A 23,122-nucleotide genomic window follows, 5' to 3' on the forward strand; every position below is an offset into this window, starting at 1 on the left:
ACTAGCTAAACTGTCTCTCTAAATTACTAGCCTACGTAGAATGCAGATAGTCACAAAATTGCTCGTGGGTATGATGTGTACAATAGGAAATGTTTTCACCTTACCTTCGCTTCTTCTCCAGTTTGGCAGATTCTCTGAAAACACTGAAAAAACCTAAAAAGAATGTATTACTTCACCTTACCACATACCCATCATCACAGCCTTCAGCGGGACAGTCATTTTTGGTGCTCTGCCTCCCATTACCTCCTCTTCTAATTCCCTCAGTACCACCCAGCAAAAGTGCCGCTCATATCACCATAGTCCCCCTCGCATAAGATTTGTTTTAAAGCGCAGGTAACGCTTGCCTTTACTAATCCACTCAGCTAAATACATATAAATGTATATACTTTGCAGCAGGACAATAAACCATCTACGCTTCTTTATGACAACTGCCACTAGAGAAAAGACATACATGATGCATATATATATATATTTTGTGAACAAGAATCTCACCGCACTAGACAAGGTTCAAATTGACATGTTTTATTGGAAACAACAGCCACCCAGCCACCTACACGTTTCGACTCTCAAGGAGTCTTGATCACGTTATATGAGTCCCTCTTTTCTTTAATTTTTTATACTTGCAATAAAACATGTCAATTTGAACCTCGTGGAGTGCAGTGAGATTCTTGTTCACAAAATATTTTCGAGGTTGGTCTCTTCCGTCACCGAGCACCGGCAGTGGAGTGCACCATGCAACAATCTTTTGACCAATTTGTGATGCATATATATATATATATATATATATATATATATATATATATATATATATATATGACTTTTATGTATATGTGTGGTTTCCCTGGGGGGCCAATTGTGGCTCCCGGAAAACAACACACAAAATAAAAAAAAGAATATGCGATCCATGGCCAGGAAACTGTGTCAGGGAGGCATCGATGGAAAGGGGAGAGTCTCCCCTTTCTATCGATGCCTCCCTGGCATCTGGGGAGGCCATTTTGGCTTACCTGCTCCACTTCTGCTCCGGTGGGGAAAAATGTACAAGGAAGTTGTTCCGCGATTCCAACAGAAAAAAAATAAAAAAATCCTCTGGTGCATTGCACCAGAGGATTTTTAACCCCCTCCTTGGTGTTGGCCACTGGTCGTGACCCGCACCAGGGAGGTAGTGCGGGCATCGGCCAGTGGCCGCACTTATGGGGTTAAACAAAGGAACTAGACTAAAGCATTTGAAAGTACCAAAAAAATGAAATAAGAAAGCCACACAAAACAAAATAAATCTGCGATCAATTTATAAAAATAGATAATATTTTTGTGAATTTTTAGATTACAAGGTGAGCAGAATCCACCATAGAGTTCCAGAGATACAGATTTTTAAAGACAACTTAAATCTGAGCTTAACAGCAAAGAAGCATTGGTAACCATAAAGTTTGCACACCTTTGAAAAATATGTAGGAGTTGTGTTTGACTACTCCAGTATGACTTAGGCAAACAAATCCAACAGGGAAGCAGTCTGGGGTCCTAGAAGGAGTATTTGGACAGTCATTTGGCCAACAACGTGTTTTCCAGTTTGGTTCTAAACTTTACAGCACGACTGGCAAAGACTGTAATGGAGTGCTCCTGATGCTGTGAATGGAGGAGATGGTAGATGCTCAACGATGCTCTGGGTACGGTCAATGAGGGTGGCTTTGTGGTTATTCCTCAGTCCACTGGTCAGGTGGGATGACTTTCATCACAGAGGTCGGTGTCCTTAAAATTCCTCTGTCAGCCAGTGGAAGGCAGCTGTGGCGGGAATACCAGTCTCCATCCACAGCTGCCCCAGCCATATCCTATGGTGGAGGCTCATGTCCAACATGGATGAACAGTTTGTGTGGTCTCACATGACACTCCCGGATCTGACAGGCTCAGGTGCATCTTTTGGCTTTTGAGAATTGGGCTCTTGCGGCCTGTGGCCCTCAACCGTGATTCACCAGAAGTGGCTACTGACTTGCTGACTTAGGCTACTTCAGCTTTATTGGCCCGGGTTCAGGGGGGTCAGTCGACTGACCCTTGGAGTCACTTCTTTGGTTGTGGGCTTGGGAGCCAGAAACAGTCATCTCTTCGCTAGCCCAAGGTGCAGCAGGTGCAATCCGGCAGACAGTGCAGCCTCTCTTTGCCAAGTCAGGTGTCAGCAGGGCAGTCCTTCTTCGGTCCTTTCTCCAGGTCTGGCACAATCTGAGATTCAGGGTGCCAAGGTTTCCATATTTATGCCCAGAAAGTGCTCCAGAGGGGGTGATGCAGTCACTAGCCAATGGGCTGTTAAGTCTGCTCCAGCTCTGTGATGACTTTCCAGCTGATTGTGGCATCTAGCAATACAATACAATACAATACAATACAATTTATAAAGCACAGCGCTGCTTCTGAAGTAGCATGTACCCTGTAAAGTTAAGTAAGAAAGTAGATCCCAAAAAACAAAAATATCAACAAATGAACACATAGCACAGCATTTAAAAAGAAAAGATTAGAGTCTTTTTAAAAATACCTTCAGAAGGGGCAAAGTGAATGCTAAGTGAGAAGTAATTCCAAAACTTGGATGTGAGCCTAAGTAGGAGGGAATTTCAAAGCTTGGATGTGAGCAATCCCAGAGTGCACTATTCTGCCCACTCTCAAGATGTTTGAACCCTTCCTTGGATGTTAGGAGCTTGGTAACCCACCCTAGAGGTGTGGCTACCTGTGGGCTACATGCCCATGGGAAAAACAATGTGGGTACTGGTCTCCCCTCTCTGTCCCCGCCACCAGTTTGTCTATCTGGACAAAGGGCAGTCTCTCAAGAGTGTGAATACTGTTTGCCCACCAAATGTGAAGCCCGCCTTTTGGGCTAACACCCTGAGTGGTATCCTGTGAAGGGCAGGTAACACCTCATCGCATAGCAGGCTGCTGCAGTTCCCAAGCCTGGGAGTCATTCATGTGACAACCTAGGAGGGCTGAATGGTGTCTGGTGGTCAGAGACCATGTGAGGACAATGGACAACCTGTGTAATGGAGTGGCAACATTCTAAAGCTGCATTCCTATAATAGTGACATTAAATTCGACTTGGGCATCAATTTGATTCCTTACACTGCCCATCTCAGTAGGTTCATTCAGAAGTTAACCAGGCTGAGTGGTCAGCTGGTAACTCTGCCAGTTAGCAAATGGAGATCCTAACTCTCCTGCAGCAAAACAACAGCGTGGAAGTGCTGCTGTCAGGACATGTATATAAAATACATGTACTGCTTAATGATATACAACTACTTGTCCTAGTGCCCAGTATGCCTTCCTTAGAGGAGACATATATATTAATAAGGGAAGATGGGGCTTTGCCATTGGTTTTAATGGCAAAGTCGAAATAACAGTTTTAACACTGCCCTTACATTCTGCAGTTTCAGTCTGGGAGCCATTTTGTACTTTGTGACACACATGGTGGCAATATCAGTGCTGCAGATCTTGGTGGACTCTCTGCATTACGTGACTTGGGTACCCTGGGTACCATATATTGGGGACTTATAAGTATGCAAGTCTCTGCCCAATGGGGTAGCTAATTTGACAAAACTTTGTAATGGTGTTATTCCTGGCATCCTTGGTGTGATCTCCCCTGTCTTTTGTCAATCAATCAATCAATCATATAATTTCTTAAGCGCGCTACTCACCCGGTGAGGTCTCAAGGCGCTGGGGGGGTGGAGGGTAGTGGCTGGTTACTGCTCGAAAAGCCATGTTTTTAGGTGCTTTCTGAATGTTAGTAGGTCTTGGGTCTTGCATAGGTTGGTGGGGAGGGAGTTCCAGGTCTTGGCAGCGAGGTGGGAGAAGGATCTGCCGCCAGAGGTGGTGCGTTGGATGCAGGGGACTGTGGCGAGGGAGAGGTCGGCGGAGCGGAGCTGGTGAGTATGTATGTGGAAGTTTACTTGTTCATGGAAGTAGGCCAGTCCGGTGTCGTGGAGGTCCTTGTGAGCGTGGATGAGGACTTTGAAAATGATCCTTTTGTTGATGGGCAACCAGTGTAGGGATCTGAGGTGGGTGGATATGTGTTTATGGCGAGGGAAGTTTGGCTGTGTTCTTCTTGTTTCTAGGGGTATCCATTTGAAAGTCTTGCACAGCACGCGAAGGGTGTTGAAACAGGAGGATGATATGGCGTTGATTTGCTGGGTCATGGAGAGGGATGAGTCCAGTATGATGGCAAGGTTGCGTGCGTGGGTGATGGGTGCTTGGGGTGGTGGGCCACCAGGAGTCGTTCCATGCTGTCTTGTTGGGCCCCAAGATGATGATCTCTGTTTTGTTTGAGTTTAATTTGAAGTGGCTTGTTGTCATCCATTTTGCGGTGTTGAGGAGTCTTGGCGGTGGCTGGGTTCTTGGTGAGGGAGATGATGAGCTGGGTGTCGTCAGCGTAAGAAATGATGGTGATGCCGTGGGGTCGGAGGATGTTGGCGAGCGGAGCCATGTAGATGTTGAAGAGGGTGAGGCTGAGGGAGGATCCTTGGGGGACCCCACAAATGATCTTGGTGGCTGTAGACCGGAAAGGAGGAAGGCAAACTCTTTGGGTTCTTTCAGAGAGGAAGGAGGTAAGCCAGTCCAGGGCCTTGTGGCGAATTCCGGCATCGAACAGGCGTGCTCGAAGGGTTTGGTGGCATAGTGTGCCAAAAGCTGGAGAGAGGTCTAAGAGGATGAGGGCGACGGTCTCGCCCTTGTCCACTCTGGTCCTGATGTCGTCTGTGCAGGCGATGAGTGCGGTCTCAGTACTGTGGTTCTTGCGGAATCCAGATTGGGAGGTGTTGAGTATGTTGTTTTCTTCAAGGAAGTGAGATAGTTGTGCGTTGACTATCTTCTTGGTGACCTTTGCGGGGAAGGGGAGAAGAGAATTGGGATGGTAGTTTGTGAGGTCTTCCGGGTCTGCTTTGGGTTTTTTGAGAAAATCGTTGACTTCGGCATGCTTCCATATGTCTGGGAAAGTTGCGGTGTCGAAGGAGCTGTTGATGACGGCGCAGAGCTGGGGAGCGATGATTTGGCTGGCCTTGTTGAAAATGTGGTTGTGGCACGGGTCTGAGTGGATGGAGTTCATGGTTTTGCCGATTTCTTCGTCGTTGGTGGGGGTCCAGGTGTATAGTCAGTTGGTGCGGTAGGATGTTGTGGTGTTGGTTGTGTCGGTGGTGGAGGTGGTGGATGTTGATGATGAGGGTGTAGTGAAGCTGTCGTGTATGTCTGCGATTTTGCAGTGAAAGTAGTTGGAGTTGCAGAGGTCTTGGGAGTGTGGGGGGTCGATGGTGCAGAATTTCGGTTTGGTGAGTTCTTTGATGATGACAAAGAGTTCCTCGCTGTTTTGTGTGTTGTTGTCTATGTGTTCTTTGTAGAATGATCATTTGGTGGTCCGGATCAGTTGGTGGTGTTTGCGCATGGCTGTTTTGAGGGCAGAGAAGTTGCTCATTGAGGGTTCTTGGCGCCAGGCTTTCTCAGTTTTTCGGCATTCTCATTTGGAAGATTGAAGTTCTGTGGTGAACCAGGGGGTGGTCTTGGTGGTGCGGGTGTTGTTGTTTGTTTTCAATGGGGCGAAGGAGTCTGCGCAGGTTTCTGGCCATTGTGTGAGGTTGTGGGCGGTGGTGTTGGGGTTGTAGGTGATAGGCGGTAGAGTTTGTGAGAGTTTGGAGATCAGGTGTTCCTTGGAGATCTTGTTCAACTTGCGGTGGGGTGTGGTGAGTTGTTGGTGGTGGGTGGTGGGTTTCATGAAGGAGAAGTAGACGCAGTGGTGGTCAGTCCAGTGGAGTTCGGTGGTGTGAGTGAAGGTGATGTGGTTGCTGGAGTTGAAAATGGCGTCTAGCGTGTGTCCTGCTGAGTGGGTGGGTGAGGTGACCAGTTGCTTGAGGCCGAGGTTTGTGAGGTTGTCCAGCAGGGCTGTGGTGTTGCAGTCGTGGGTGTTTTCCAGATGAAAGTTGAGGTCACCAAGGAGTATGTAGTCTGTGAGGGGAGGGCGTGGGAGCTGATGGTATCGGCGATGGTGTCACAGAATGAGTGGCGGGGCCTGGTGGTCTGTAGATGAGGGTTCCTCTAAGGGTGGTGTTAGCGTTTATGTGCATTTGAAAGTGTAGGTGTTCTGCATTGTCTAGGGAGTCGTTGTTGTTGGTGGAGATTTTGATGAAGTTTTTGTGTATTATGGCGATGCCTCCTCCTGGTTTGTTGGCGCGGTCTCTACTGGTGATTTTGTAACTCTCTGGGATGGCTATTGCTATGGCTCGGGTTCTGATGAGGGGTTCATCCATATTTCAGTGAGGAAGGCTATGTCAGGGGAGTTTGTGGTGAGTAGGTCCCAAAGTTCGATGGCGTGCTTGTAGACGGAGCGGGTGTTTAGGAGGATGCAGTTGAGGTGGTTGTGTGGTTTGGTGTTGTTGTGGTGCTTGTTGATGTTGCTGGTGTTAGTGTGAGTGCAGGAGAAGTGGCAAGAGTGGCATGAGAAAGGTCCATGTGTGTATGGGGGTGGCCTGGGTGCAGGCAGGATGCGGGCCTGGGTTGAGAGCAAGGAGTTCAGTGGAGGAGTAGTGGTACTTCGGGGGGTCAGAGGAGCGAGGACCAGGGGGACAGGTGCTGGGCGCGGTTAAGGCTTGACGGACGCCGACGGGCTTGCATCTGCTTCCCATGTTTTGATTGTGTGCTGGACTCTGCTTTTGCTGCTGACCATTGCTAAAGTGCAAGTGCACTCTGTGTAAAATGTACGTGTAATTGGCTTTTCCATGATTGGCACATTTTATTTACTAGTAAGTCACTAGTAAATTGCACTAGAGGTGCTCAGGGTGTGTTAATCAATGCTGCTAGCGGGCCTGCAGCACTGATTATGCCACCCACATGAGTAGCCCTCTAAACATGGCTCAGACCTGCCACTGCTGCGTCTGTGTGTGCAGCTTTAAACTGCCAATTTGACCTGGCATGTACCCACTTGCCAGGCTGAAACCTTCCCTTTTATACATGTAAGGCACCCCTAAGGTAACCCCAAGGTAACGCCATGGGCATGGTGCAGTGTATGTTAAAGGTGGGAAGTATTTTTACATGTCCTAACAGTCAAATACTGCTAAAATCAGTTTTCACTGGTGCAAGGCCTATCTCTCTCAAAGGTTAACATAAGCTCTGCCTTTAAATAACTTTTAAGTGGAGTTTCCTTTTGGGAGCAGAAAAAGATATGGAGTTTGGTGTCGCTGAACTTGCAATTTGAGACTCCTGCCCTGTCAAGTGGTGCCCTAGCCAGTCCCTGGACCCTTGAAAGGTGAAGTTGGTAGAAAAATGCTGAAATCCATGCACAGAACACTGTGCAAGAAAAGCTTGACGCACCACCTGCAACGCGGTGATGAAAACTATGCAACCCCCGGGAACACATTTTTTCCACCACCGCGCGGCTGGATTTCTCCTGCATTGTCGCTGGGCATCAAAATCATTGTGAACCTGTGTGGATCCAAGGTGCCCTGTCTGGAAATTGATGCAACGCTCTCCTGCGCCTACCTGACTGGAGAAGAAATGGCACACGGCCTCAAATGCGAGTAAGGAATCAATGCTTCGCTGACTTTTCCGATGCACGCTTTCCCAGGCGGCTTTATTTTTGATGCAAACCAGGTACTTTGTGTAAAGACAACGTTTCCATTGTTTTCTATGGAGAAAGACTCTTTTTTACTTTAAAAAATCATAACTTGACTTGTGTATGTTGCATTTTTGTCGTTTTGGTCTTGTATGATTTAGATAAATATTGCCTATTTTTCTAAACTGGTGTGGTGTCCGTTTTGTAGTGTTGTCACTGTATTACTATGTGTGTTAGTACAAATACTTTACAGATTGCCTTTGAGATAAGCCTGACTGCTTGTGCCAAGCTACCAAGGAGGTGAGCAGGGGTTATCTTAAGTGTATATCTCAATTTTCCTGACTAGAGTGAGGGTCCCTGCTTGGACAGAGTGCAAACTGACTGCCAACCAGAGACAGCATTTCTAACAAATGCGTTATAACACTGGCACTGAGGTCTGGTTAGTAGGTCTCAATGCACTCTCAGAGTCGAAAAACCAGAAGCTGGTAGTCCAAATGGGGCAAAAAGTGGGGATGAAACCTGTAAAAATCCTGTTTCCTTATACTTAGCAAAACGTGTATTTTTCCAGGTCAAATTGGCAGATTAAAACTACATTAAAGGCTGCAGAGGCTGACCTGAAACATGTTTGAAAGGACTACTTTAGTATATGGCATGATAAGTGCTGCTTCCCGAGAGCAACATTTAATTTACAGGCCGTGGGTATTGTTAGAGCTATATGCTAGGGACTTACAAATAAATTAAAAGCACTAATCAGGTCTAGGCCACTTGTACCATGTTTAGTAAGAGAGCAAAGGCACTTTAATACTGGTTAGCAGTGGTAAAGTGCAGAGTCGTAAAATCCAAAATAAACACGTCGAGCAAAGGGATGAAGGCAAAAAAGGTTGGGGTGACCCTACAGAGAGGAAAAGGTCTAACTATGTTGATGTTATATGAAAATTCAATCTTTTTGAGAACAGAGAGATGCAAGTGGACTAAGTTATCATACATGTGCCATGTAAAATATTGATTGTCACTACTTCATATTGTTGCTTAAGCTTCTGCTGAATGCACGTGATGCCACTCTTCTTATGATTTGATTTTCACATTCTTAGAGTGATAAATTGGTCCTATACTATACACCATTTCACACGATGATGTTGATATCTTCAAAATAAATGTCTATCTTATATAATTTGCCTTCAAGGAAAAACAATCACACAGGATTTGAAGAGTAAGAATGTGGACATTTAGGTATGTTCCAGGCAAACATTTTGGAAAGTAACTTTCTGATTGATGTTTTCAAAACTATGCATAATTCATTTTCATGATTAGTCGACTATCTCCTTCGAAGCAGGCTAGTGATCTGTAAAGTTATATTTAATCTCCGTAATGTTTGTTTGACTTGTTAATATCTTTCACACAGCCTGGAATTGTTCTTGAATCCTCACCATGTATGAAGGTTAGCTTGTATGTCCAGATTACTAATAAAATACTGAAACAATATCAATACAAGATGTCATGGATACTGACAAAGTGTCAATACAAGGATCTGTCTTTTAATGTTGAAATTTTAATGTTGTTATTGTAGAAATTTGCAAAAATAATATATTGCAAGTGTCATAATATTGGATATGTTATTTTAATTCCTTCACTTTCATAGGAATCCATTGTGGATGAACAGGAAAATACAAAGAGTGAAAATATTCATTTGCGAAGATTCCTTAGACTTTTAGCCAACTTGTTCATATTGATTTGTTTGGGCGGAAGTGGATACCTGATTTACTTTGTGGTAAAAAGACAACAAAAATTCAAACAAATGGAAAATGTTGGATGGTATGAAAGCAACGAGGTAAGTTGTTGGATACTTTCTGTTGTGTTTCCTCAATTCCAATAGACTAAAGTGGTATATGGGACTGAATACCTCCTGCTGCCCATTATAAGGATATTGTAAATCGCCAAGGAGATTTGTGGCCATATAAAGGAAAGATGCTAAAGATTGAGGGGCTTATTTACAAGTCCCTTGTGCCGCCGGTGCATCACTTTTTATATCAGAAAAAGTGACACACCGGTAGCGCAAGGGGCTTGTAAATAAGCTGCAAGTTCCTTCATAAGGTCATGGGGCTCCTATGTGACTTTCAAGATCCTTATAAAGTAGAGCAGGGGGTCCTTTTTTCATTGTAATACATTGTGTCACCATAACCCGTCCCACAAACCACTTGAATCTTTCGTGTGATACAGTTTCATGTAATTCATGTTTGTAAAAATAAAAAATAAAATTAGAATTTCTAGTGGAAAATTAAACACACCAAAACAGTTAGATATTTGCTGCAAAAAAATATTAGAATCAGTTTACAAAGTCAGATTTGTTTTAAAGCTTTGGTGCTAGAAACAGACAGATTATTCTCTAATCTCTAATTACCTAAATGGTGGGAAAATACACAATTTGCCATAGATATCTCTCTTTCTGCCTTTCACTGTTTAATTAGAAAAACAGAGCACAAGAAGGAAAAGCCTTGAGTTTTTGTTTTTTTAGGGTCGAGTGCGCAAGCGCTCAAAGCCCTAGTTGTAATCTCTCTGTGGGCTTTTAATCACGCCCGTGTCACGCCCATCAGTTTTGTTGGTTTTTGGGCTTGCCTTTTAAAATAAACTTGATTTCATTTGTGAAAGGCATGCATACATCATGTCATTTCAGGTATTTAGCCCTCCTCTACAGCATTGGTAAATGACTGAAAACATACGAGGCTACATGTTTTCTGCAAGGTGCCAGGACAACTTTTTATTAGGGTCGAGCCTGAGTTGCATGCGCTCGCGCATGCGTTTCTCAGGGAGACTCTTTTGTATTTAGAAAAGGGCTCGGAGCCCTGTCAACTTCACGTCAGTGTTTTTTATTGGTTGGTGGGCTAATAAAATCTGGTTGCTTTCATTAGTCGAAGGCACCCATATGTCATGCCTTTTCCAGTGGCTAGCCCTCCTCCAGCGCAGCGACCAAGTACAGAAAACATGCGAGGCTCGCTGTTTTCCATCGGGCTCGTGGACCTTTTTTTCTCTAATTTACGAGCCCGATCTCGCTTGGCAGAAGCCGAGCGCTTTACATACTTGATTTCACTTTTTCGGGTTATGTACATAAATGCACTTTTGCCCGATAGGTGAAAAGTCGGGTTAGGAGTTTACATTGCGATCAGCTCTAACATGAGCAAACGTGAGACCCGATGCATTGTAAATGCTTGTTTTTATTTCCTACGTAGTGCGATCTCACTGGGCAGTAGCCGAGCACATTGTATGACATCGACCCTGTTACATAGATAATTGCAACTGCCGATATGTTTGACTGCGAGGAACAGGGACCTATAAATTCCTTGTTTGACACATATTTCTACTGGCAGGGAATCTCATCTGCTTAGCTGTGGCAGAGAGCTTAAAATGTCTAAAAGTTCAATAAGCGTGAGAATGAAAAGTTCAGACTTCTGGACCAAAACTTTAGTTTTTAAACTAAGCAGTAATTTTTGGTGGGATCTGTTGTTTCCCAGGAAGGAAACAGGGTCTGGGGTCCTGTTTATTTGAAAATGCAGGCAAGGGTGAGATTTCTCCAATCTGCATTGAACACAACCTCATATCAAATGACAGTACATCAAATTACCTCAATTGACTACTAAACATCTAGCAGCTTTGAAGCGACTTTGTGAAAAGCAACTTTACTGGTGCAAGTGTCAGTAAAAACATAAAACAAGTATATTAGCCTATACATCTGTTTTGAAGCTCTGTTAAATCGCATTAGGTGGAAAAGGTTAGCCCAAGTCTCTCAATAACCGATACCTTTTCTCAAATGTTAACTGTGTGCCAGATTAGTTCATTATTATGTGTATGGTACTTATATAGTGAAACCTAGTCACAAAGGCAGTATCAGGGGGGATCTTCAATTATTGCAGCACGTGCAGTGGCAAAGGTGTCCAGAGGCTTGAGAAGTCCACTGACCATGATTACTGCTAAATTCTGTTTCAAGCAGCAGCCAGGAGGCCTATTTCCTTCCTTGCACTAGGGCCTTTGGAACACTGGCTCTGCTACTGGCCAGCAGAGTGCTGTAAAGGCACAGATGGCTTGCATTAAGGGAGATATCTGGCTTGTGGTCTGTTATCGCATCATGATGAAGTGCTCTTTTGAGATGCGAGTCTTCAGATCTTTCTCACATATAGCAAGGCGTAGACAGTCCAGATGGATGCAGGGGTATTATTTCAATTTCTAGGTGCATAGGTTGCGCTGGCCTGGTGCCATGTTTTTTTAGGTCAAGCTTGCAAGCGCTCTGATCTGTTGTAATCTATCTGTGGGCTATTAACTACGCCCACCAAAGCCCATTATTATCACTTGTTCGTGGGCTTGCCTTTCAAAAATCCTTTGTTATCTTTGGTAAATGCTTTATGGTTGCCCCTCCTTGGGGCGATTTGGTTACCGCCTTGGACATTGACCCTGTTACATGGATATCACGTGTACCGATACGTTTGACTGCGAGAGAACTTCTTTTTCCTTTTGTGTCTCTCGTTTGCACTCATGCTAATAGCGGCTGTGGTGCTTTAAATCAGCTCACTTCCGTCAATTGTTTTACTTTTCATTTTCAATTTAAGTGATAAAAAAAGTCCACTTAAGAATTTATAACGTTAACAGCTCTAACTCGAGCAAATGCAAGACCCATTGCATTGCAAATGCTTGTTTAAAGTCTAGTTTTAAAATATGTTCTGTGACCTGTCTATCCCCAGGCTGCTGGCTATGAAAGCAAAGCATTATGACTTCAGAACTTAACTGCCAGTTATCAAAGCTGAGCGTCTGCATCATTTTTTTTTTACAGGCGTCTAGGTGCCATACAACTCTCATGTAATAAGGAAATTAGGATGGGTTTTTCCAGGGACTGCAAGATCCCATGTATTCTAAACTGCTGGGTTGTCAGATAGATGTTGACCTTAGGCGCATCACACGTTGGTCAGAAACCAGTGTTATAGTTACAGGCTCTTTGAATGTCTGGACTGTTCTGATGAATGACCATTTCAGAGCTTTGTCTTCAAACGCGGCCAAACTGCCATTCCCAGGAAGCATTACATGTGCAGGGTGCAATGGCTGAGGTTAAAATTCCAAACCTAATGCAATAAGGCTTTTGAAAAGCAATGTCAAACCGGCTGATTTACAGTAGGAAATAGCGGTAGTTCAAAACATCTGTATGATGCAATGTGCTTTTGTGCTTGCAAGCATCCTGCATTCTTCAACTTCTGCTATGCTGCTTGTCAGAAGAGTTTTTTATGGAGACGGGAGTGCCACACTCATAGAGGGAGGCTAATGGGTGCAATTAATGATTATTTTCACACAGATTATGCTCATTCTGAGATTTGCAAAGGAAGGATTTAAAAAGTTAAAATTGTGGTTTATTTGAGCAGGTCGTCTTCTCGTACCTTATACAAAACTGGAACCCTTTTGAGTTGTAAAAACAATAGCTTATTTTTTACACACAGCCTGAGAAATGTCATGACACAATTAGCAAATAATAGTGCTTAATTTGAGTCGGTGGTTGGCGGTGAGTCCCACGGTCACTCATTTCTGGGGTCTCGAGGGGACCACCGGCAGTCATTTTTCCCTTATCAGACATTCCCTGAGAGCAAGGGAGGGGAAAATACACATATGGGAAAGAAGAAGGAAGAGAAGACTGAAAATCCATCAAGAAGAGCAACAAGGGAGAAGAAAGAGACCTGCAAGAGCGAGGTAGTGGGACAGGAAGTGTTTGGCAGTGGATTAAAAAGGCAGGAGGTGAATTAAGAACTACAAAGACTTGGTATTAATTGCAGGGGCATTTATTAGCACCAGCTGCTGTCTTTTGAGCAGTACCGTCGGCACTGGCACTCATTTTGTTACAAATTAGGCACTGTCAAATATCTTGTGCAAAAATAATTCGTTGCACCAAAAATTAAATAATAAATTGAATCATAAATAATATGCTTAAAACTTCTTAACACTGTGGTATAGTCACAACCTTTAACCTTGTCATGGGACAGGGGAACAAGACTTTGTCAGCGCCTGCCACTGCTTTTCATTCTCACATGCACCCTGCTACATATTTTCACCCCTCACCACCACATCCTGGGACTTACCCGGCATACATTGTGTAGTGTGCCTGAGTGTCTACAAAGGCAATACGCATGGAACACCGGATTTAGTTGTAAAAAAGATTGCAGCCGCTGACTCTCTTTAGTAATAACAGACTACAATAAAGTAAAAGGGTCACATTGCTATCAAACAATATACAAATGTTCTTGCTGTTGCCATTAGCATTACCTGATGGACACTTCTTACAGTTGAGAAGGACTGTCCATCTTGGGTGACCATCACTATGGTAGACTAATTCGCCCTCCCCGGTGACTTTATCCCACGGACCAAAATCTCTCCAGCTGAGAGGTCCTCACCAAGGTGGTGGACAGCATGATCAGACTGCGGAACATAACTTTTGCCTGGCCTGGGACACACTTCTTTCTCCCACGTGCACCCTGGTGCTTCTTCTTATACACCCAAACCATTAAGAGCCTAACTTTAGTTATGCATGTTAGAAATTAGGTCTCTAGTTGGCAGAGGAAATGCACCCAGTTGAAGTAGGGACCACAGTCCTAGTCATAGTAAGACAGATACACAACCTAAATTAACCTGTGCTCAACCGCTGGCAGCTTGGCACAAAGTAGTTAGGCTTAACTTAGGAGGCAATGAGTAAGGTATTTGTTCAACACTTAATTACAGTCACACAGTGAAAGACACAACAAAAAGGACACAACACCAGGGTAGAAAAATAGAGACTACTTATGTGATTAAAACAAGATCAAAATGACAAAAGTTCAATACCTAGATTCTGAGATATGCAACAGCACAGATTTAGGTGAAAATAACGCATAAATGCGCAAGCGCCAGCTGGGTTTATCTGGTCGTGCTGGACCGGAACAAAGTCACAAGTGCAGGCTGACCACGATGGAGTGAGGGCCAGCTACAGGGACCCATTTGGGCCTGTTGAACACAGTTCCTTAAATCCTAGTGCGTGGTGTGCACAGCATTGCTTTGCAAGGCATTGTGTTGTTTTGCAGCAGTTCTGAAAAAAATCACCGAAGGCAGATCACCTTAGGCCAGAGGTCTTCAAACTTTTTGATGCCGGGCCCCCCTCTCAATTTTTTTTTCAGTATTAGGAGTCCTCCTGACAAAAATTTCTAGAATGTGGTACTCCTCATCATCGACAATCATAAACATCCCGAATTCCCAATTCAAATCATTTTTACGGTGAGGAAATAATATTAAACAACGTTTAGCAAACCTAAGATCAGTGAGTGTGGGGGCGTGGTCAAAGGTGTAGCTAAAACCAAAGATTATAATTTATGAGGAATTGGCGTAGGGCAGTGCCAGAAGTCTTCTTGCTACACTGCCGTATGTCAATATAAAAGGGCAGGAATGGACCGTGCATTCCTGTCCTTTCCCCCTCGCTGGTGCACAAATTGCTGCCAAGCACCAATGTGGACAGGATTCTTTTTGTTGAAGAAGGGGCACCTCTCTGCACAAAAAAATCCTGAGAGTCATTTTCCTCTTTCTATATGTGCCGCAGAATGCACTACACATGGAAAGAGGAAAAACAAGGAGAAATGAAAAAATGTCTCCTCATTACACCTGCTCTAGGGAGGTGTAAGATTTTGGCACCGCTACATTTTATGTGATTTAGTAAATCCGGTGCAGCATAAAAATCCATGGGTGTTGCGTGGGAACACCCACTAAAATGGCCATGGAATGCCTCCTTGACACAGTGTAAGGCAATGCAGCAGCTTGCACTGCTTATCATTACTCCATATGTATGAGGCCATGCTAAGCCAAGCAGGCTGGCTTTGCATTGCCTCATAGGTATGATTTAGAGGCTTATGCCGCCGGAGCATCAAAGAAAGTGATGCTGTACCAGCGCAAGCCCCTCATAAATAAGCCCCAAAATATTTTGCACGTTTTTTTTAGGTCTTTCACCGTCAGGTAGCTACATATAAAATAACAGAGAGCTTAAATGAAAAAGTAAATAAAAGAAATTTGTTACTCTTTGGGAAATGCACTTTAGTGCATTATGAAACCTCTATTAATTAATGAACCACAAAGGTATGTGTAACCGGAGAGCAAAATAATTAAATCTTGGTTGGTGCAGTGGAAAACAGTGACGTGTATTTTTAGTGCCACAAGGTCATGGCTTGTGACAGAAAGCACTGTGAATATGTAAGGCATTATTTTATACTTGCATTACATACAGTATAAGATAGGCCACTACAAAAAGGTTTAGGATAAAACTGTGCTTTCAAAATGTAGACTTAAATAATACCAGAGCATATACATACCATTTTTTATTAGCTGTCCCTTCAACACCACCAAGTGAAGTAACCCGCTATGTAAATAGGATTACAATTAAAAGCTCACACTTCACAGCGCAGTTGCTAACTCTTTGCACAACCACTCAAAAAGAATACATATTTTTCATCACAAAGCTTTGAAAGATTAGGTCATTTAAAGCCAGAACCTGCTCCCAAGCATCCTTTATGGTTGCAGGTTAACTCGTAATGCACATTTGCATTTCATTCAGGAAGCAGGCACCTATCACAAAGGCATCTTTAGCTGTCTGTGGGGCTTCGTTTCACAGCGCAGGAAGGAACATTCATAATTGAACGAAGTGAGGGGGAAATGCGGGACCCCCTGCCCAGGTCTCCCAGCCAACCCTGGGTGACGCGCCCCTGCAGATTGAAGACCTCTGCCTTAGGCCCACTTCCAAAGGTCCAGGGCTTGGGTGGCGTCACTTGGTAGGGTAGACTCAAAGTTGGCAGAGTCCAGGTGCTGTAGCAAGTGAGTTGGAAGAAGACAATGATGCCTCTGAAACTGTAGAGGAATGGGGGCAAGCCAACAAATCCTTGGAGAATCTTGGGTTCAGGGATGTAGACAACAGGTTCAGTCCTTCTCACTGCAGGCAAAAAGTAGCAGGCCAACACAGAAAAGGAAGTAGTATAGTGGCAGTCCCTCCTGCAGTACAGCACACAGCCTTTGAAGTCCACAAGGTCCCTGTCATGCCCTCCCTGGTTCCAGACATTGTACAGTTGGTATGCAGACTTTTGTGTGGGAAGAGGCACTGCCCTCTTCAGGTGTAAGTGAGGCAGTGCTAAGCTCCGCCCCATCAATCCAGTTAATGGACTGTTAAAGACCATTAAGCCACATATAAGCTCGCATTGTGTGTGACTATCTAAAGGGAATGCATAAAAACCAGACGTGCATTCATAGACAGACAGAGGCACATAATGGTTAAAGTGAGAAAATTCTGATGGGGGTGTGGTCTAGCCATGAAAATGGTGGCTGGCTGAAATTGAGCTCCGCGGCCCGGTGTGTTCTTGGGTGAGATGGCAGAGATGGTTATACACTGGGGGAGTCCTCCCTCTGTCCCCCCCCTAAACTCCAGGAAACCGACCCAGCTGTCCGGTGGGACCCTCCCAGGGGAGCTTGGAAACGATGTCGGAGTCCGTGGACTGCAGCGCAGGAGGCAGCCACGGGCTCGATTGAATTGGATTGTTCCCTGGACGGGGACGCAACGGTATGTGGCAGGGTCCCACCAGGGAGGACCCGCACGCAACAACTGCTCCAGCTGCAACACCTGGATTGAGAGTGGAGTTGGCACCGAGGGACCACTGCGAGGATGGAAGCTGTTTTCTTGGGGCCATCGCTGGAAGCACAGCAGAGTCCTGACAGTGCGCAGCGGCAACCCGTGAAGGGGGGCCCACACGCAACCATCTTCCTATACACAATGTGAACAGCGCCTGTGGTCCCCATCAAGAATGAAGTAGGAGCCGCGGGCATCGATGAGTGCATGAGGAATGAGGACCTGAGTGACAACATCAAAGAAAAGAAGAGAAAATGAAAATTTAAAAAGCAAAATAAAAAAATTAAAAAAAACTTAATGGCAGGGGGGCGCAGTGCTGCTGGAGAACGCCCCACACACCTGTGCCTGTGAGGAGCACCCACATCCTGCCGAAGCACCTCCCCCCACGACGAGGAAAACCCAGCTCCATGGAGGCCCGGATCTCCTAGAGAGGAGCTCTCCCCTCACAGAGACCCCATTCCAGTATGGAGGGCCCACTCTAAGCAACCATTAGCTGCTGGCTCCAGAGAATATGAACCCCTCTTAAGGGCCTGAGTCCCATCATCTAGTGCCTCCAAGCTCCAAGGCACTTTTAGAAGGGCTCTAAGGCGCCATCATCTTCTCATTCAGTGCCGTCAGGCTCCAAGACTGTATCAACCGGTGCCTTCGGACTCCAAAGCACTATCAGAAGGGCTCCAAGGCACTATCATCCTCTTATTCAGTGCTGATGGGCACCAACCGGCTATCCAAAGTACTTCAAGGTGCTCCAAGGTGATATCAGAAGCACCCCAAGATACAACCACCCTCTCATCCGGTGCTGACGGGCCCAGCGACTGTACCAACCTCAGCCCTCGGGCTCCAACGTGCTTTTGGAAGGACTTCAAGGCGCCATCTTCCTTTCATCCCATGCTGGTGGGCTTCCAGATGGCACCAACCAGTGCCTCCAGACTCCAAGAAACTATCCTCCCATTACTGAGAGCTGACAGGCTCGGTTGGGAGCATAGGTTGGACTCTGTGTGAGGTCATCATACCCTCCAGGTAGTAGGATGAACCCACGGACTACAACGGAGGCAACCAATGTGGGCACACTTACGGACAGTACAGAACCTCCAGGGTGCGTACGGCGACCTGACGATCCTCCCCACTTCCCCCCTCCATAACTGACGGCCCCTACACCAAGTGGGAACTATTGAACACTGCGTATGTCCAGAGTGGCGGCCAGTAAACTCAGGTCTTGCCACGGTAACTAATCGTTGCCCCTGTGACCCTAGGCCTTCAGTGTTAGGCCTACCAGCTCTTCTGGTGTTCTTCATTCTCCCCGCCAGGAAGCGATGTCCCCTGGAAAATAATCTGTCAAATCTGCTGGGAAAGCTACACGCCAACTACTCTTCTCGGAAGCTGTCTCACAACCGCAACCAACGTCATCTTCTACTGTCCATCCAGACAACATTACCACAGACTCCCCCGCAGGGACCGAGCCAGAAATTGCCATGGAGCCTATCCTGCAGGAAATCTCCACAGTAGGTCACCACCTGGAAGCAATGGACTCTAAGATTACAGACCTCTCAGCCGACTCCAAATCAATCTGAGTGGACATTGCAAACTTGTAGGCCAAAGTTACGGACCTGGACCTCCGTCTCCACACTGTTGAAAGTCAAGTAGCAAACCTCCCGCATAACGAACCAAAACTACAATACCTTTGACACAAAATCACAGATCTAGAGCATGGGAGCCATAGGGACAATATCCGCTACTTCGGCTTACCGTAGAAAACAGAGGGCACGAACATGAGGGCCTTTCTACGTGACTTTATCCCCACCATTGGGGGTCTGACTTTTTCCACCACTCTGGAATTCCAACAGGCCCATAGAATTGGCCCAACTCGCAACCAAAGTGCTGAGAGGCCCGCCCCATAATTGATGGTTTCTACACCACAAACAGGAATATCTATATATATCTCGTTAACAAACTGAACTGGTGATCATGGGGCAAGCATTCTTCCCCTACATCACATCCCTCCGACAATCCCGATAACCTATGTAGAGGCCTCTGCTGCTCTCCTTGTTCATCTTCATCACCATGATTCTCTAAGCGCATCACAACTGTCTGGGGGGTACTTTACGATACCCGTCTCCATTCCCTCTCAGCTGGATCTTACATAACACGAACGAGTCTCACCAAGGACAATAGGTACGCCTGCTCACAATTCGGATTCCTCCCTCAGCCCCGCCCTCCCCCCATCACCAATCTGGCTATGATGTTTCCTAGTTTCTTCTGGCTGCCTCTCTGCCCCCTCCCTCCTTCCCTTGGACGCGACCAGCTGTGGGTTTCACAGGATTAGGCCTGCGGTTTACCAGCACCAAGCTTCTACGAGAGATATCACTAGATCCTGTGACGAACCTGGATCACTTTCTCATCTATCTCTGAGACTTGTTACCTTTCCCCAGTACTTTCTTTTGTCTCCTGCTTCCCCTCTTGCCCAATACCCATCCCCCACCTTCCCCCTCATCTCCTGCTGCTCCCTCTTTCTTTGCTTGGTCCTACCCTCCAGAGTGCGATCGCGGTTGCCCTCCCACCTCTGCCTTATCTCCCTTCCCGATATCTCCTTCGTATATTGCACCCGAACATAGACAGCTCGTACACCCACAGCGCACTTTATAGAACCAAAAGTACCAGCCCTGCCCCGCCGGACCCAGGTGATACTCCAAGGCATGGGAACTACTCTCCCATTGACAACAGTGTAGTGAACATCATGGCCTCATGCATTATATCAAAAGAAAGAACGTCCTATCCTATTTACAATCTAAGCGTACAGATATTGCCTTTTTGCAAGAAGCGCACTTGTCTCCCTCAGAGTCCGAGAAACTATGCTGAGATTGGGTGGGGCGGGTGTTATATAGTGGAAGCCCATCGTCCACACCAAGGGGCTCCGTCACTATGCGTAAATGTGGAGTTGCGATACTAATCCCCTGCTCCCTCCAGTGCAAGATGCTCAAAACATGGTCTGACCTGGACGGACGCTACATCCCCACCAAACGCAAACTTGGAGTCCACACGCTCTGTGTAGGGTCCATATATGCCCCCCACGGATTCCAAATGTTAATTTTTTCTACATTTTAATTGTCTCCTCACAGAGACTGGAGCCACTCACTAACTTTTGGGAGGAGGTTGGAACCTGGTTCGCAACGCGGTCCTACACTGAACGGGCAGATAAGATATGGCAACTATGCAGGCAAAGCCCTATGGAGAGATGTACTGACAGATCATGGGCAGGTGGACCACTGGCTCCTGTTCCACCCGGTCAATCGGGAGTACACATTCATGTCGCCGGTCCACAGTATGCAGTCCCAGCAGGACTATTTCCTTGTTTCTCACAAACTGGTTCCTATAGCTAGGGACTTCTAGATCCTGGAGGCAGTGCTATTCGATCATGCCCTGGTGTTTTTAGCACTAGAACTGGGTTGTATATCTCCAGGACGTAAACCATGGCATCTGAACGCATCTTGATATCATACACCACAGGGCAAGGACCAACTTCGTGATCACGTCATTACTTATGTAACTCATAATAGGGTTCGGTTTCTTCCCCTCAAGTTTTCTGGGCAGCGGCGAAAGCAACAATCAGAGGACAACGTATGAGGGATGCTGCCCTCCCTAATGCCCAGAATCGCTCCCGGGACTACAAGATCTAGAGGAAATAATAACATCTTACACTTGCGTATACACTGCGACCCCTCCCTGGGCACACAATTTTGCCTTGAAAAGGCGAAAATGGAGCTTAATGCCCTCATAACCTCCCAGGCGGAGTGCGCACTACTAAGGCTAAAGGGCAAACATTATGAGCAGGGGGAAAAAACAGGGTGACTGTTAGCAGCCCAATTACGCCAACAAGAGGCAGTGTTAGCCATCCCTGCCCTACAAGATACTGATGGTCCGCTCCTCACGCACCCACAGGACATAGCTGGTGCCTTTGGGCACTTCTACCAGAATCTCTACACCCCAGAAACTACAGAGAACCATGACCATCTAACTACATTCTTTGAGGAGGCCTGAATACCCAGCCTCACGGAGGAGAGTAGAGGGCTATTAGAAGGAGAGATCAGCAAAGAGGAAATTAAGCAGGCCATCACTAACTTACCTTACCACAAGGCCCCTGGGGAAGATGGGTTTCCAGCGGAGTTCTATAAAAGGACGGGATCTGAAATGGTGGAGTCCCTGTATGAAGCCTTCTAGGGCGCGGAAAGGACAGGTTCTTTGAACCCTCTTTCTAATAGAGCATCAATAGTGGTCCTCCCAAAGCCCAGGAAAGACCCATTATTATGCGGCAGCTACCGTCCCATTTCCATCCTCAATGGATATGTCAAAATACTGGCTGGTGTCTTAGCGGCCCGTCTCAAAAAAGTAATTCCATCTCTTATTCATGATACCCAAGTAGGATTCGTACCCAGGATATCATCGAGAAATCACCTCCGTACACCAGCACAAACACTCTGGGCTACTAGAGATTCCAGGGAGGAGGTGGCGGCTATCTCCCTTGCTGCTGAAAAAGTCTTCAATAGAATAGAATGGTGATACCTCCTCAAAACCTTAATACGTTTTGGCCTAGGAATTAGCTTTATCAGAAAAGTCCGATGGTTGTATGACTCGCCTACAGCGCAAGTCAATTGCAGTTTTTTTTTTATCTGATGCTTTCCCCATCAACCAGGGGACGCGGCAGGGATGTCCACTATCACTGCTGCTATTCCTTCTAGCTGTTGAACCCTTGACAGCACTTATACACAGTACATAGCTGACGTTGACATCCCAGGTGGTTGCTCCGTGATTTATTTATGTCGACAACATATTACTTACACTCACAGGCCTCACTCACTCCCTTCCAGCTCTGCGACCGATTCTGACAGAATTTGAAGCACTTTCGGGATATAAAATTAACTGGGACAAAAGTGAGTCTCTTCCTTTGACTTGGCTGACTACAAGCACAGCTATAACGGCCTTCCCCATCTCATGGAAACAATCGGACCTTAGATACCTAGGAATTCTCATCAACAGGGGCTTGCACCAAAGGGTACAAGACAACCTAAAACCCCTGCTCATCCTCACCCAACAAGATTTCGCGAAATGGTCAAATGGTCCCAACTGGGGGAGGGTACAAGCTTTCCGAATAGTAACTTTACCTTGCTACACATACGTCTTTGGGATGTTACCACTACAGGTACCACTACAGGTACCGTTACCAGTGCTAAGGAAAGTAGACGCCTGTGTACATAAATTCATATGTGGTTCCATGCGGCCAAGACTATCCAAACCCACGCGCCTTGCACAATGGGAATGCAGAGGCCTGGGCTTGCCCTCCGTGGAACATTATGCATTGACGCGCCACCTGTCTCAGCTGACCTTCCTGCTCCTGGGGAAACCAGACCCGCCCCTTTGGGTACAGGAAAAACACACTCTCCTGAGTAAAACAAGAGGCCTGAAAGTACGTTATGGCGTCAAAGCCTCCACATCACAACCCTCCCATCCAGTGGTGCAGGCCATGCTACATTCATGGTGTCGAGCCTACCATCTTTTAGGAGAACCTGGGGCTCTTTTCGTGGAGTGATGTCGGGCATGCATAAGCTACTGAACCAACACCTCTTCTCTTTATCTTTTGTTTTATCCCTCAAGGCTATGTGGCAAACACGCTTACAGGTAGACTATGATATGGAAGAATGGTCTGCCCTGATGGAGGTTCAGGAACTAGGTGTCCGTGAAGCACAAATTAAATGTAGTCTCTTTAAAACCCTACACTACTTGTACTGGACACCCCTGAAGCTCAGATTAGCTGAGCTCATGCCCCATGTGCAATGCTGGTGCTGCCTACACCAGCGCTGTGACCTAATGCATATACTATGTGGTTCTCCAATCATACAACCATAATGGGAGGCAGTTGGGACCAC

General features: G+C 46.0%; 1 protein-coding gene across 1 annotated transcript in view; it reads left to right on the top strand.

The window, feature by feature from the left end:
- Positions 1-23,122, top strand: part of LOC138301836 (transmembrane channel-like protein 2-A) — a 536,847-nt gene that overhangs the window by 328,060 nt on the left and 185,665 nt on the right. The window contains exon 12 of the mRNA XM_069242355.1: positions 9,195-9,383. Within this exon, the coding sequence (XP_069098456.1) occupies positions 9,195-9,383 (189 nt within the window). The remainder of the gene's footprint in view (positions 1-9,194; positions 9,384-23,122) is intronic.

This window comes from Pleurodeles waltl, chromosome 1_1 (assembly GCF_031143425.1).
Source record: "Pleurodeles waltl isolate 20211129_DDA chromosome 1_1, aPleWal1.hap1.20221129, whole genome shotgun sequence".
Taxonomy (NCBI): domain Eukaryota; kingdom Metazoa; phylum Chordata; class Amphibia; order Caudata; family Salamandridae; genus Pleurodeles; species Pleurodeles waltl.